The 16,167-nt window shown below is 39.2% G+C and overlaps 1 protein-coding gene across 2 annotated transcripts in view; it reads left to right on the top strand.

Annotated features, from left to right (window-relative positions):
• Positions 1 to 16,167, top strand: part of CDK19 (cyclin dependent kinase 19) — a 206,215-nt gene that overhangs the window by 123,009 nt on the left and 67,039 nt on the right. For both annotated transcript variants that reach the window (XM_075202923.1, XM_075202924.1), the window contains one exon: positions 5,872 to 6,003. In XM_075202923.1, coding sequence (XP_075059024.1) covers positions 5,872 to 6,003 — 132 coding nt within the window. The remainder of the gene's footprint in view (positions 1 to 5,871; positions 6,004 to 16,167) is intronic.

Below are 16,167 nucleotides of genomic sequence, written 5' to 3'. Positions count from 1 at the left end.
CATAAGAGCCGATGGCTAAATGGGCTGGGACAAACTTCTTTGTTGTCCAGCAGGTGGCGCACCCCCGAGTAGGGGGGGGGGGGGGGAGAGAGTTGCAGGGGGCACGGTCCAGGAACTGGGCAACCATTTTAAAAAGTGAAGGAGCCGGCGTTCCAGTGCCAAGTAAATGGCAGGGTGGAACTATATGCTGCTGAGGACCGCCTGCAGTGTCTGAAGCAGGAAGCCTGGAGCATACAACAGGTAAGGTAACTTAAAAAAGGAGGACTGTAATATACTGCACAAAAACCATCTGGAAATGGCATTCTTTTTATATATATTATTATTATTATTATTTATTTATAGGGCGCCACTAGGTATCCGTAGCACCGTACAGGGACAGACAGAAATACAGTACAGGGTGAGACATCACGGAACAGTTAATAAAAAGCACAGTAACTCGGAAGCTCAAAGTACAGCTAGATGACAGGCGAGAGCCCCAGCGGGGTAGCTAGAGGGGTAGAAGGGCCTCACGGAAGAGACAAGGAGCTGGAGAGCAGAGTTAAGGTGGTGGAGAACAGGAGGAGAGGAGGCCCTGCTTGAAGAAGCGTACAATCTAAGGGGAGGGTAGGACGGACAGAGGCGCAAGGGTACGAGGAGGAAAGGGGGAGAGCGGAGGCAAAGACGGAGGGAGGGGAGAGGAGAGCGACGAGGAGGGAGGTAGGTGGGAGACAGGAAGGAGGGCAGTTAAGTGGGGGACTGGAAGGCTATAAGGAAGAGGTGGGTTTTTAAGGCCCGTTTGAAGCTGGACAAGTTGGGTGAAGTTCTGATGGAGCGGGGGAGCTGGTTCCAGTGGAGGGGGGCAGCACGGGAGAAGTCTTGGATGCGATAAGCAAACACTAAGGAATAGAATTAACTTATTAGCTCATTTTTATAATCGTTATTTAGCACTGAACTTAACTGATATAGTGAGATATTGAAATATACAGTTGTATCTATTTTGCTTTACTTTATAAGTCAGAATAAACTAGTTATTGATATTGATTATTATGAAGTTATTGGTCTTCCGGTATTTAAAGCTGTATATGATCTGTATAATCCGTCAGGGTTGTATGTAAGTTAGGGTTAGTGATATTCTTAAAATGTTGGTTTTAGAGCTGCACTACCACCCAGGTTGCTACATGTATATTTTTGTTTCTGGGGCTCTGCCAGTTCTGTAAAACACACTAGCTGCTCAAGGCACAGTCTACCTAGTATGTCCCTGTTTTATGAACGTACTATTTTCCCTACTGTATGGCTCTGCTGAGCACTGTGGTGCCTTAGAAATCTACGATAATAAATAATAATATTGATGCCACCTAACTGAACCTGAACCTCAAAATTCTGAGTTTAATAATTTTTGATAAGCGACTGAATGGTAAAAAATTTTTACATTGCGTATTAGTTAGTAACTCTCTCTTTTGTAAATTATGATACTATGCTCTTAATTTTAGACCATAGTGCCCCCTGTCTTAAGTGCCCCAGGCCCCCCAAAGCCTTAATCCAACTCTGGGGGAAGCTGTCCACGGACAGTGTGCGGTGACAGCGTATGTCATCATATACTGTCCAGCAGCCTGCAGAGCAGGCCTGGAGCTCCAAATCTCACGAGACTAAGAGCTTACCTGCTCACTCTGCAAGGCGTTCTTTTTTACTCTGATGTCAGCTGCATAGGTAAGTACAGCAGGCTGGGGGGGTGTCATAATGTGTCTCAGGGGGTCATAATATGTCTTGTGTGGCATAATAATGTGCCTTGGGGGTGGCATGATAATGTGACTGGGTGGTAGCCTGATTTGTCTGCGGGGTGGCATGGTGTGATTTGTCTGGGGGGTATTGTGGTGTGATGGGTGATGTGGCAAGGGGTAGTGTAATGCAGGATGTGGCGTGATGTGTCTGAGGGGTAGCGTTATGTAGCTGGTGATAAATGTAATATTTTATTATAATGTATGTATTTTATACTGTGTGATCTGTGTCATGTACGATGTTCACCTATTGCTCGGTTTTCCATATATACATTTTCCAACAGGTCCCAACATTCCAGGATCTATGCAAGAATCCAGTACCAGGTCGTGAAAGCTGCAATAACTGGTAGGTGAGAGCAACACCATTTTAATACATAATGGGGAAATTCAATTAGCTGCAAAGTGAACATCCGTGAGACACTTTGCGGCTGAAATTTAACAGAAATCACTGTTCATTTTTCCTCTCAAGGAAAAATAAGCAGAGATTTCTACCGTAATTGCCAGCAATGTGGGCTGCGCGATACCCATGTATCACATCACCAGCAATTGAGTCTCCCTCAATTTGTTATCCCACGCCACATATTGACCAATCCCCCAACATTATGCGACTACACCCCTTCACCGACGACGCTGCGCGTCGGTATACATCTCTCTTCCTGTGCACCTGTTGGGGTGGGGAAGGGGAAAATTTCACTGTACCCCAGCCCCAAATTTCTCTTGCCAGTCCTGTGCATACCATTATCTGATACTGGTGCACCCTATGCTGCAAATAGAGCGTCAAGCTGCACGTAATACATTAATATCTCACGGGACACCATATAACAATGAGCTTTGCAAAATGTACTGTAATTATTATTAATCTGGAACAGAGCTGGTCCTATGTGCTTTAAATGCCAGGGCTGATTTTTAGTCCCAATCCGGCCCTGATCTACATACGCATAAAACGTTTTCCTTTAACAATGCCTACTTTTATTTTCTTGCCAAACACTGCATTATTTGGATCATGCTTTCAGGGGGTGTGTTCTGTTCTCCTCCAAATGTCAGTATTTAACCATTTTAACCAAAAAATATTGAAATCATTGTAATGAGATGATAACTTTCTGTGGCGAAAAGACAATTGACAATTGACAATTGATGATAACATGACCATAAATCCCACCCCGCAAGCTCGTTGCCTAGGTGTAATCCTTGATTCACAACTGTCGTTTATTCCCCACATCAACTCTATATCTAAATCATGTTACATACACCTAAAGAACATTTCCAGAATACGCACATATCTGACACAAGACACCGCAAAAACATTAATTCATGCACTCATCATCTCCCGCATCGACTATTGCAATTCCCCCTTACTGGTCTTCCCAAAGTCAGACTTGAACCCCTACAATCTATTTTGCACGCAGCGGCTAGATTGATTTTCCTTACACACCGTTATTCCTCTGCTGAGCCACTCTGTCAGTCTCTACATTGGCTGCCTGTATTTCAACGAATCCAATATAAAATTCTTCTACTAACATACAAGGCCATCAACAAAATTGCACCGACATACATTTCCTCACTTGTCTCGAAATATCTCCCTACTCGACACCTCCGTTCTGCACAAGATCTACGTCTCTCCTCCACTCTCATCACATCCTCCCATTCTCGGTTACAGGATTTTTTCCGGGCTGCACCCACTTTGTGGAATTCCCTCCCACGCACAGTAAGACTTTCCTATAGTCTTCAAACCTTCAAGCGTTCGCTGAAAACCCACCTCTTCAGACAAGGTTATGGGTTATGGGCAGCACGGTGGCGTAGTGGTTAGCACATTTGCCTTACAGCACTGGGGTCATGAGTTCAATTCCCGACCATGGCCTTATCTGTGAGGAGTTTGTATGTTCTCCCCATGTTTGCGTGGGTTTCCTCCGGGTGCTCCGGTTTCCTCCCACACTCCAAAAACAAACTGATAGGTTAATTAATTAGCTGCAAACAAAAACTGACCCTAGTCTCTGTCTCTGTCTGTGTGTGTGTGTGTGTGTGTTTGCCTGTCCGTGTCTGTATGTTAGGGAATTTAGACTGTAAGCCCAATGGGGCAGGGACTGATGTGAATGAGTTCTCTGTACAGCGCTGCGTAATTAGTGGCGCTAAATAAATAAATGATGATGATGATGAAGGTTATGATATTCCTCAACCGTCATCTTAATTTCCCTAGATTACCCTATTACCCTATTACCATCCTCTACACTGCTAACGCAATACAACAACCTTCTGACCAACATTGCAACACACACAGCCCACTCAGTACTTTTACCTTTGCAGTCTGGCTGGTCCATTGTGCAATATGATGTAGCACATGCCCTTGTGTTTCTAACTGCCATTGTCCTATAGATTGTAAGCTTTCGAGCAGGGTTCTCTTACCTCTCTGTCTGTATGTATTACCCAGTATTGTCTTATTAATGTTTATTGCCAATTGTAAAGCGCTACGGAATTTGCTGGCGCTATATAAATAAATGTTGATGATGATGATGCATGGTGTGAACATTTACCATGCTACACAAGCTGACATCTGTTAATGTTTCAAAAAAGACAGAGACGCCACAAACAATATTGCCATATATATGCCAATATTTATAACTCAATTAAAGGGTGTTTATTTATTTAAATTAAACCTTTAATTATATTAGTTCTGGAATATTTCAAAAGATTAAAGGACAAATTAATCCAAAAGTGTACATTTAATTAGTGAAGCATGCAGGTGCACCTTTTAGGCTATGTGCGTACATTTTTCTATTAATCTCTCCTGCTTTCTATTTTTTGACAGAAAAAAGGATGATATCTGTATGTAGAGATGTGGATACAGTGCATACAGAAATAAATGATAGATGAAGGAGCAGGGGTACTGCAAAGTAAAACATGCTCTATTGCCCAGACTCTGTTCTATCGTTCACTTCTGAAGGGTACCCATGTGCACAAAACCGATGATCATTGTGAGCGTATATCTCTTCTCTGTTCTGTGAAAAAATAGGACAAAGGGGAGTCAATAGAAAGTAGCTCATGTGCACAAGCCTCATACTTTGCTTTTACACTGCTATGTTGTTAAACAGTAAAAGGAATTGGAATATTTCCTCCCCTGTCATCACAAAAGCCACATCCCACAATATTTAAAAGTATGCTGCCACAAGAAAAAAAGCTTGAAAGGCGACATGTTCGTAATCCTAAGTGTGACAGAGCATTCCACAGTTTGTGAAATCACAAATTTTGCACCAATCTCTAGTACACTGGCTTTCGTATGTATCATTAGGCTATTTTGGATGTACTTCACTTTGAAAAGCTATTACTAATAGTAAATGTGTTTATAGATGCAGTTAGTGCAGAATTGCCTACCCTCCTGGAGTCTCCTTAAGCTGGGTACACACTACAGAAATTTCGACCAACTTTTTATGCCAAGCGATTTTACATGCGATCGATGTTCCGATCGCTCGGCCCATGGACTGCATACACACTAGCCTTATTTAGGACGATAAAGGGAAGAGCGGACATCCCTTTAGCGACTTTTTACAGCCATGTTGTCGTGAGCAATGACTGTAATTTCGTACTCACTGTTGTGGATCGGTCGGAAGTTTATACACACTACACAGCGGAAACGAGGTTGGAATGAAAATATTAAACGATACGACCAACCAAATGAGGCGACAATAGTCCATTTGGGCAGACTTTCGACCGTCGTGTCACTGCACACACTGACCCGACTTTTGAACGAGCGGTCGTATGTCGGCTGTTTGAGCCGATTATTGGACGAAAATAGTGTAGTGTGTACCCAGCTTAAATAAGGCGGAGTGTTCCTGGAGTCCTGAGAGATCAGGCAATTCTCCTGGAGAGATTGTACATGTAAGACATGGTGCAAAATGTGTCATAAAGCCACACCTACTTCGGCAAACAACTAGACATGTGATCACGCGAATTGCATCATAATTCCTCTGCCAGGTATTTTAAGTTAGTTTGGCCTTATGATGCAATTGCTCCATCCTCCATTGTCATCCTCACGTTCCATGTAATCCAAAGAGTTTCTGTTTAGTAGGTGTTTGTTAATTTTTAGTATCCTTGTGTGAATAAAATTAATATTCTTTTGTTGTAGCTGACATGGGCTTTGCACGATTATTCAATTCTCCCTTGAAACCACTAGCAGATCTGGATCCCGTTGTGGTTACATTTTGGTACAGAGCTCCAGAGTTGTTGCTTGGCGCAAGACATTATACTAAAGCTATAGGTAAGTAATAAAGGAGATCTTTATATAAAGTGCATACACATTTGCTTGGATCATGTCATTATGTTTAAAGGGTTCTCCACCTTTACATTATTGAAATGTGTTAACTTGTTTATGCTCTTGTGCAGCTTTTACTAATTATATTGATTTTTCTTCATCTGGATGCCTTCCTTTAGTGGTTTTCAGTCATGCATTTCTATAACCAATCAGACATGTTTAATTATTGCATTATATACATTTTATACATTTGTATCTAGAGAGCAGTTCTGTGTCATGTCCATGGGCATTTAAGTAAACAGCTCTACATGGCTGATAAGCACAGAAGGAAGTCAGAAAGTTAAATCTATATATTTAGTTATAGGTCATGTACAAACCAATACGGTCATTTGAAGGTAGAAAACACCTATAACAGTTGTGACAAAGAGGGTTATTTGTCCCACCTCTCCTGCTTAGGGACAGGTGAAATTCCAAAGAGTCTGCAGGTTTAAATCCCCACTTTTGCTTTCATGCAGCACACATGGGTGTAGTTTGTTATTTGCTTTACTGATTAATTAGTGCTTGGGAGGAGAATAAAATAGGTGGGGATGACCAAAGCCAGTTAGTTGGCTGGTGGCTCGACAGAAGATGCATGTCTAGACAGAGACCGGGCTGCAGTGATTTTGAATGGATATAGGTGTCATTATATCTAGCTAACTAGTGATGGTTATTGTACCCCTCGTTTCATCCCAACGGGGACACAGCTACTTTGAGTTGGCGGATGACCACAAGAATGCTCATTCAGCCTTCTCCAGAACAGGCTAATGTAAACGCTGAAGTACAGTTTAGGTTGCCAGCAGCTAACTGACTTATGATTTCTACAATGATTAATTAATCTGCCATGTCTCAGTCGTCCACTGTCTTTTGCTCATTCCAACCATACCGCACCATGTGTAACCACACAAAAATACCAATCACCAATGACTGCTTTAATATTGGGTGCTGATTATGCTTCTGCCACACACACTCTCCCCACCAACAGCTACAATTGATATTCTGCTACATTATGCATCATTTATTCCCCACACATCTTAGTTTGTGAGCTCATTTGCGTAGGGTAATCTTTTCCCTTCTGTTTCATGTCATTGAATGTAATTTGTATTATGATCCCCTCAATGTACAGCAGTGCGTAACATGCAGTGCCGGATTAAGGGAATGGAGGCCCTTGGGCTAAGGGGGCCTCCATTCCCCCGTGAGGCCCCCCCCTCCCGTGATCCGAGCTGCCCGCCCCCCCCCCCCCCCACGGCACTTACCTCCTTCTCCGGCGCGCTGTACGCTCTTTACTGAGGAGATCTCGTGAGAGTGAGACTCACGAGATCTCCTCAGTAAGGAGACTACAGCTCGCTGGGGAAGGACCGCAGTGAAAGTGCTCAGCAGCACTGATCGTGCCGGGGGCGCCCCCGACCCCGACCGATCAATACTGCTGCTGAGCACTTTCATGGGCCCCCTGGATGCCATAGGCCCCTGGGCTGTAGCCCAGTTAGCCCTAGGGTTAATCCGGCCCTGGTAACATGCCAGCCCGTTATAAATAGTTAATAACCAAAACCTTTAAATATATTTTGTGTGTCCGGTTTATTGCTTCCTACTGTAAATACTCTATATATTAATTTACTATGAATGCAGTTCTGATCATTCTGTCATTCTAGCAGTCTGTTTGAAATAACCTCCCTCTCTTAAACAAGAGATTATTTTGTTCCTTTTGAACTTCTATTATGGGTTATGTACAATGAACCCTTACATTCTTTAGCCAATACAAGAGCTCCTTATCTTGTCCTTTTACTCTCCCTTCTCTCCTTTCAATCTTCTTGTTCCTCATTTATCTTTTGGTGTTATATCTTGCCTCTGAGTACTATTAAAAACAAGTTCCTACCACAACCGAATGGGTAATCCTAGGGATAATTCTGCAACAGCAAAGAATTTCAAGGGACAGGAAGAGACTTCTACTTGCAATAGTGCGGCACCTAGGAAGACTATTCTTCAGGTATGGATTAAGCCAGGTATTCTTCCACTTAAATTATTGAAGGTAAAAATATTCTCTATCTTTAGAATGGATTGGCTGGAGGCTACACTAGCAAAGAAAGTAGGGTCAAAAGCGTTGCAAGATGTGGGAGAGCTATATTGATATCTCCCAATATACATGAGTTGTTAAATCCACAAATACTTTTTCGTCCACATCATGGTATGAATTGAGAATCCTAGATGATGATCCTCGTATATCTTTAGGGGAAGATGACTACCTTGTGCCACACCTTCTATAAATATAATTTTATCTGACCAATATATAACATTCTAATATAAATGTTTTCAATCTGTCAATTTTGGGAACTAGATAATGTTTACTGTTGTTGATTAAATTGTCAAATGCTATAACTTTATGATATTGAGTGTGTTCTACAAGACGATGCATGAACAGCTAGCATATTAATGCTTTACCTCATATATCAATGCCTACTTATTATGTACCTTTGGCGTTAATAAATGTATGGGTTAATGTTCTGGTACATTGTACTCTATTATATATCTTTATCACTTGTTTATATAACATGGAATAATACCTAATAATAACCAATAATATAATTTTGAGAGAAAAAAATGTCCATGAGCTAGTCTCTTTTTATTTAATATATTGTAGTGAATCATGTTTAAAGTGTTCAATATAATTTTTATCTATATGGAATTACACTGTTTTGGTTATTGTAATGTACATTGAAGGCTGTTTGGCTAAAAACTGCTTGAAATGAATACATTCCTGGATAACAATTATAGTTGTTCAATTAAAGAATTTATGGAAATACCTAGCATCATATTAGGTGGTTTGGATGTAATATAGTTTATCTTATGATATTGATATTTAAAGTCACTGAACCGAATATATAAATATAACATTCAAGTTTGGACATTGTCTTGTGGTTTTGTTTTTGACTGAGTTCACAATCTAACTATGACAACAGGAAATAACCAAATAAAAGAACAGGTCAAGCATGTAGGCTCACAGCATCCAAAACGCTGTGTTTTTCTGCCAGGAATGATATAATGTCCTTGTTATTTGAGCAGGTGGAAAATAATTTTCTGTGGCTAGTACTGGTTAGTTTAAGGATTTGTGCACCAACAGTTCTAGAGTTTATGGACTCGTTACACAGATGTTTCCTTTCTGAATTCCCTGAATGAAATTCATAACATATCATTACTCAGCCATTTTTTAACGGAAAACAACAAAAATATAATGTTCTTTAGTGACATGCACAGGATGTATGCAAGATGTAAACAATCCTATAAAATATAGTCAGTACTGTTATCTCTGCTTTTCAGATATAAGTAATGACATTTCTAAAGTATCTTTAAAATTGTTCTTTAACAAACTGTATATCTTTTAATGTAAGTAAACCTCACTTGGTTATGAGAATCACCTCCTACAAGTAATTATTTAGTCAAAATTTGTACGTGTGCATTATATATGTAAAGTGTGAGGATTCACAGCACAAGCTCAGTTGAGGGTATTTCCGCTGCATTCCGTCCATCAGTAAGGTGAGCTATGTATTTAATGCTTATGCTGGGCCAGAATTCCGTGAATCCTGGTGTGATGTCTGTCCCTTTTGTGAGTGCCCTGTCCAAATAGGATAGTTCTGTTCTTCTTTATTTAGTTTGATTTGCTTTCCATGGAGCAAAAGTGTAAAAGTAAGTGCACCCCATAATTCAGTAGCTTGTAGAACCAAATTTGGCAGTAAGGTCACTCTAGGAGTAGTAATTTCTGCATGATCTTATCAGTGGCTTGAATTGTATTTGAGGACTTTTGACCCACTCCTCTACTGCTTTAGTTTATTGATGTAGAGGGCATTTGTTTTAGTCACAATGCTCTCAAAATTCTGCCATAGCATATCAATGAGTCAGGGCTAGTCTTGAACCTTGTTTTGGTCTTTTACAGTCATGTATTTGTGGATTTGCTGGTATGTTGAAGGTCATTCTCCGGTTGCCTGATCAAATTTCAGCCAAGCTGGAGAGATGGTCTCACTTTTTTTTTTTTATTTATTTAAATACTCTAATACGATAAGGTGTTTATGGTAAACTCAGTGATTGCAATGTAACCAGGTTCTGTGGGTACAAGATAACTCAAAATCATCACCCTTGATGATGGGTATGAGGTTCTTGTGGCGATATGCTGTATTCGGTTTTCACCAAATATGGTGTTGTGCTTTAGTACCAAGCAGCTGCACCTTGGTCTTGTATATCCCAAGGACATTGTTCCAGACCCCCGTATGTTTTGTTTAAAGGCAACTTTGAAAACCTAAGCTGTACTGTGATGGGGTTTATTTGTGGAAAGGGGCTTCCTCTTAACTATCTTACCATGAAAGTTCTACTTCTTCAGTCTTTTTCTGATGAGTCATGAACTTAAAAAATGTACTATGTTGACAGAAGCCTGAACATCCCTATTCGGTTTCTTGTGTGTTTTTGAACATCAAATGCTTTATTGAGTGAATTTTCTGGGATGCCGAGTGGGAAGATTGGCAGTTGTGCTATATTGTTCTCCATTTGTAATAATCTTTTCTCTTGCCTACTCTCCAGTAATATTCAGTAGGCCATGCTCCAAGCTTCTCCCCGCAATTCACATTATCAGGCATGGTGAACACCTCAGCCAATAGCCTTACATTTTGCAGGAGGAGGTTTATTATTTTCATTATATTAAAATGATTGCAAACCTAAATCCAGAATCCTTTTTATTCAGAATAATCACTTATTTCATAGATTCATATTGATGGCTATGCTTACTAATGTGGGAGTTATTTTTTTAGCAGAAGCCCAATAAGCTATTTGACTGGGATGGAAGCTTGTCAGGGAAAGGGAAGATTAGCCCTCCTCTGTATTGAAAGATCACCAATTTCGAACAGTCTTAGCTTGGACTCATGCTCTATTATTTTAAATGTATTTTGTGCATGTCTGAAAAATAAATATTCTGACCAAACAAAACCTATCTTTTCATTCCAAGCATAGTCAAAAATATTATCTAAACATTGGGTAACAGCTGTGTCCTCGGTAGTGTGGAAATTATGAGAAGTGACACATCCAGGTGTGGTATGTATTGTGAAAGACATTCTGGCCAGTTTGGCTCATTCAAAGATGATGACCATGTGGTTAATGGTATTACAAGAATGTGAAGTTTGAACAGGTGCACCCATTTATGTCCCGTTTAATTATTATTTTGTCACCATCACTTATGATCACAATGAATAGTTTAGACGATCTCATCATCCAATAAAAACATTTTATCACTGCTGCGTTGGCTTCTCAGCAATCGTGTGCAGGACAGTGCTAAACTGTAAATATTAGGCATGTTAAAGAGGGATAATAATCATGATGTTTGTTTTAATACTAAATATAATAGGACATTCAGTATATTAGAAAAACTTGCATATTTTTAATATACTTTGTTATTTGTTATAATGCACTTACTTATTATTATGCTTCTACTGTGACATATGTAGGTTATAGAAACTAGACATACAAAAATAATTTGTCTAATTAAATGCATTGCAAAATTCCAATTCTATTTTCATTGTGTACAGTATTTTCAAATAATATATTTTATGCATTAAAGTCCTTCATCAAGATAGTTATAGGTTCACATTTAAATATTTTTTAGATAGTATTGAACTTCCTACTACTTTTACTGTAGATAAATGGTTTCTAAAAGCAGACATCTCTTCATGTTGATGTGAACCCACATAATAATAAGGGTGTTCAAATAATACTAGGTTTTAGACTATTTGTACTTGACAATGTTCAGCATGAAGTAGTGTTTTGCAAGTGTTTGGAGAGGTTAATAACTAATATTATCTATTAATATGGAAACTATTAAAATAATCCCTGTTAGAGAAATATTGTTAGATAACTTCCACAAATTGTTTTTGAAATTTCAAAATCCAATGCATTACAATTTTAGAACATGGCCAAATCTATTTTTCTTGTGTTAATGTGTTATCAGTACAGTAGATTGTATTGATAAAAGCATAACACATTAAAAGCACATGGAAAACATGCTAAAAACACGTCGCTAAAATGCATTTAAAACATTCATTAGATTTCATGTGCTTATACCCATTTTCCCAGCTCATGTGTGTGAAAAAGCCCTGAAACTAATACATTGCAATTTCATTGCAATATAATCATCTCTGCCTTAAATGGCTCACTGTAAGCCATACTTGCCAACCTCTGAATAGTGTATTCCGGGAGATCCCGGGTAGGGGGCATGGTTGGAGGACGGGAGGGTGCAGGATGCGGCCAATAGCGTCATTTTGGCCCCACCCCCGCGTCAAAAATGTCATTTTATCGTAGGGGCGGGGCCAAAATGATGCGTTTCACCGCGAATCGCGTCATTTTGACGAGTAAATTGCAGTATGCGGGATACTTGCCTGCTCTCCCAGGAGTCCGGGAGACCTACCTGGATATCGGGAGTCTCCTGGACATTCCGGAAGAGTTGGCAAGTATGCTGTAAGCAGAGAGTGCAAATGCACAAAACATCATTTTCTATGACCGTTTCTTTTTGACCACTAAGGGGGAATTCAACTGGCTGCGTTACTCTCAAGAGTAACGCGGCCTGCGCACTATTACCGTTCATATGATCATTTTTCAGCATTAAAAAGTGCTAATGCGTAGTAACGGTAATAGTGTGTGGGCTGCATTGCTTTTGAAAGTAACTCAGCCAATTGAATTCCCTCCTAAGAGTGTGGTTTTATGCATCATAATTCATTAAGCTTTAACTTATCATTTATTCAAATTCCCATGTAATTGCTAAATATCTAATAGCATCCTGTATTTGCCAATGTCTTTTAAGTGCAGTTGACCTGTGTAGAATTTACAAGTAACCCTTTTATTCGGTTTCTGCTTTTGTTGACTGTTCCTTCCGACCATTTACTTCACGCTGAGCCTGGCTCCATCTATTCTGTCAGTAATGAATGGAGGAAATACTTGTGTGACATATGAATTGTTCTATGCAGGAACTTTTCTGCAACAGACATGCTTTCATTTTCAGAAGTTATTTTCCTATAACTTTACATGTTGAATTACATCTAATATGTGATATTGCGAGGTTTTTTTCAAAAAGTTCACAGAGAATTATCACGTATACCCTGCATATCTTTTATGGGGGCTTCAGAGGTTTAAGTCTTGACACATATGACAGAGACTGAATTGCCATGTAAATGTTTACAGGCATGCAGTATGCATTTAAATGTAGTCATATTTTGCGAGAATGTGCAACACACTTGCATAAAAAACTAGAAACGTCACCTTACAATCAATTTTTAAACCACCCCCTTAATGAATTTGATCTTTTCCCTCCTAAAATAATGTTTTTTATGAGTTATGACCTAAGGGGATTCTTATTTATCTTTCATGTGTCTCCAGTTTTATTTTGCTTACCTTTCTGATTCAAAGTAGTAAATGCCTGATATGTAGATATGTAAAAGTAACTATTTATTACTATAACTTTCATTGTTACTTGTTTCATTATTGTTGTATATAATGTATATTAATTAGTTGTGGATTCTCTGCTAGAAGCACATAGTTTTTAATAGGGATTTTGATGTTTAATCCCTTTTCATTGTGAAATGGCAGCAATACAGTCATGACTTTCATACAAGAATGATTAGTTCTTTTAAGGGGTTTTCGTTTACTTGTAGTATATTACTACAAAAAAAATATAAAGAATATTTTATATTTCTCTGTTCAAAAAAAATATGTAGGTGCTTACAAAACTTAAAGGACGGTTAAGATATGTAAATACATTTTGTGCCTGAGAAAAATGTGTTCAATACATGAATGCTGGTAAGTTCTCTCAGGGTTGATAAGAAAACCATACCAATCCAGGAGGAAAATAAAAACACCAGTAAGGTAGATGTGACCCAATAATAGATAAGCAATGTACCAGTAGATCCCCGTTAGTTAGCTGGTAGATTGTGGTATTGGTTCCCAAGTTGCACCGCTCCTGATTATTTTTTTCTGTTGTTGCTTTGGACCAACAGAGGCCTTCATATTAATGAAGCAGACAGGAAACCGTGCAGCTACATGCATGATCTATATGATTAATAACATACTGATGAAATCTGAAAGACAAAGGGGTATATTTACTAAACTGCGGATTTGGAAAAGTGGAGATGTTGCCTATATCAACCAATCTGATTCTAGCTGTCATTTTGTAGAATGCACTAAATAAATGAAAGCTAGAATCTGATTGGTTGCTATAGGCAAACTCTCCACTTTTCCAAATCCGCAGTTTAGTAAATCTCGCCCTAAGTGTAACATAGGCTTTTATAAAGGTATGATTGAATACATTTTCTATGGGATTTACTAAGATTGGCTTGGCCTACTTCACTTACTTTTGTGGCTTGTTTGATGTGCAAAGACTGCTATTTGACAGATGAACTGTATGAAGTACTGTCTAGACCAGGCCTGTCCAACCTGTGGCCCTCCAGGTGTTGTGAAACTACAAGCCCCAGCATGCTTTGCCGGTAGACAACCATCTTATAGCTGGAAGGGCATGCTGGGACTTGTAGTTTCACAACACCTGGAGGGCCACAGGTTGGACAGGCCTGGTCTAGACAGATACCTGCTCTAAATACACTGGTCAACAGTGTTTTTAAGATAACTTTGTGGCACTGATTCCGAATATGACATCGGTTTTGCTAGATTGGCTCTAATTATTTAGATAATTGGTACCCCACTGAAAAATTTAAAAAAATGCAAAAAATGTAGTGGTTGAGCCTACTTACAAATTGCATTGAAATTGTCTTAAATCATTCAAAAAGTAAACACATGGAATGCATAATGGCGTTTTATTCGGTATAATAATTGATAAACATTGTAAGCTGATTTGGATAATTACAATTAATGCATAGTAAAACGTTGTTTGTACAATTATCTTTTATGTGGATTATCAGGACAATCACGCTGGAGGCTCCAGCAATAGTCATGATGTGTCTGTCCCATCTGCCTTGATACCTTTCCTCCATCACCTTTATATCTTGTTGAAACCTATTTTTTGTTCCTTACTAAAAACACAAAGATCCTCTGGAAATCTGTGTAAGTGGCTATGTAGAAAGTGCACATTTATGCTCATATTAGCACCCAAATATTTAAATTTTGTGAGCATATTTTGCACCAGTTCTACATAATTTTCTGCTTTGTGATTACCCAAGAGGTTCTTGACAACTGAGACAAAGCTGTACCAGGCCGAAGCTTCAACACCATTCACACAGTTTGTGAAATTAGAATCCTTGATAAGTTTATGAATTTGAGTGCCATCAAAGATTCCAGCTTTTAGTTTTTCCATACTTTGTCCAGGAAACGATCTATAAATGTATTTGAAGCAATTGCCATCTTTGTTCAAGGCCTTCACAAGTTGTTTCAATAGTCCCAGCTTGATATGGCATGGTGAAAGAATGATTTTCTTTTCCCCCATGTCAACCAGTGACTCGTTAATGATGTTCACTGCATCTACTGTCATGTTTCCTCTTTAAGGCCATGTCCCTTTTTTCCATTGATATTGCTTCACATGTATACAAATATATTGCATGGACAAGAAACAAGAAAAACACAATAGACCACGCGAACCGCTCATCTGTCAACTGACTGCTGGTTGGGTGAATGATCACTTATATACGGAGGGGAATATTCTGGAATAATCACAGAGTGAACACCTAGAACAGTGTTGACTAACCTGCGACACACAGGTGTTGTGAAACTACAAGTCCCAGCATGCTTTGCCAATTATATAGCAGCTTATTGCTGGAAGGGTATGCTGGGACTTGTAGTTTCACAACACCTGGAGTGTCACAGGTTAGCCAACACTGACCTAGAATGATCGTTTGTCTCACCTTCTAGAATGTTCTGGTAGATTCCCATATGCATGCGTTATGGCTAAGTTCACTATTAATTGAGGGTATCCATTATCTCAAGAACTAGAGCCAATTCGAAAAAAATATTTTAAGTCAGCAAACACAACATTAAACCCTAAATTCATTCAAATATCCTTAGCAACTAAATTTTATTTTTTGTTGAGTTGTGTTATTGATTCCACTAAACAAACTGGTCTTCATATTTTTAAACAGGAACACCTATGAATTTGATTCAGTAATCAGT

Source organism: Mixophyes fleayi, chromosome 3 (genome assembly GCF_038048845.1).
Source record: "Mixophyes fleayi isolate aMixFle1 chromosome 3, aMixFle1.hap1, whole genome shotgun sequence".
NCBI lineage: Eukaryota > Metazoa > Chordata > Amphibia > Anura > Limnodynastidae > Mixophyes > Mixophyes fleayi.
This window is presented reverse-complemented; position numbering and strand designations above follow the sequence as displayed.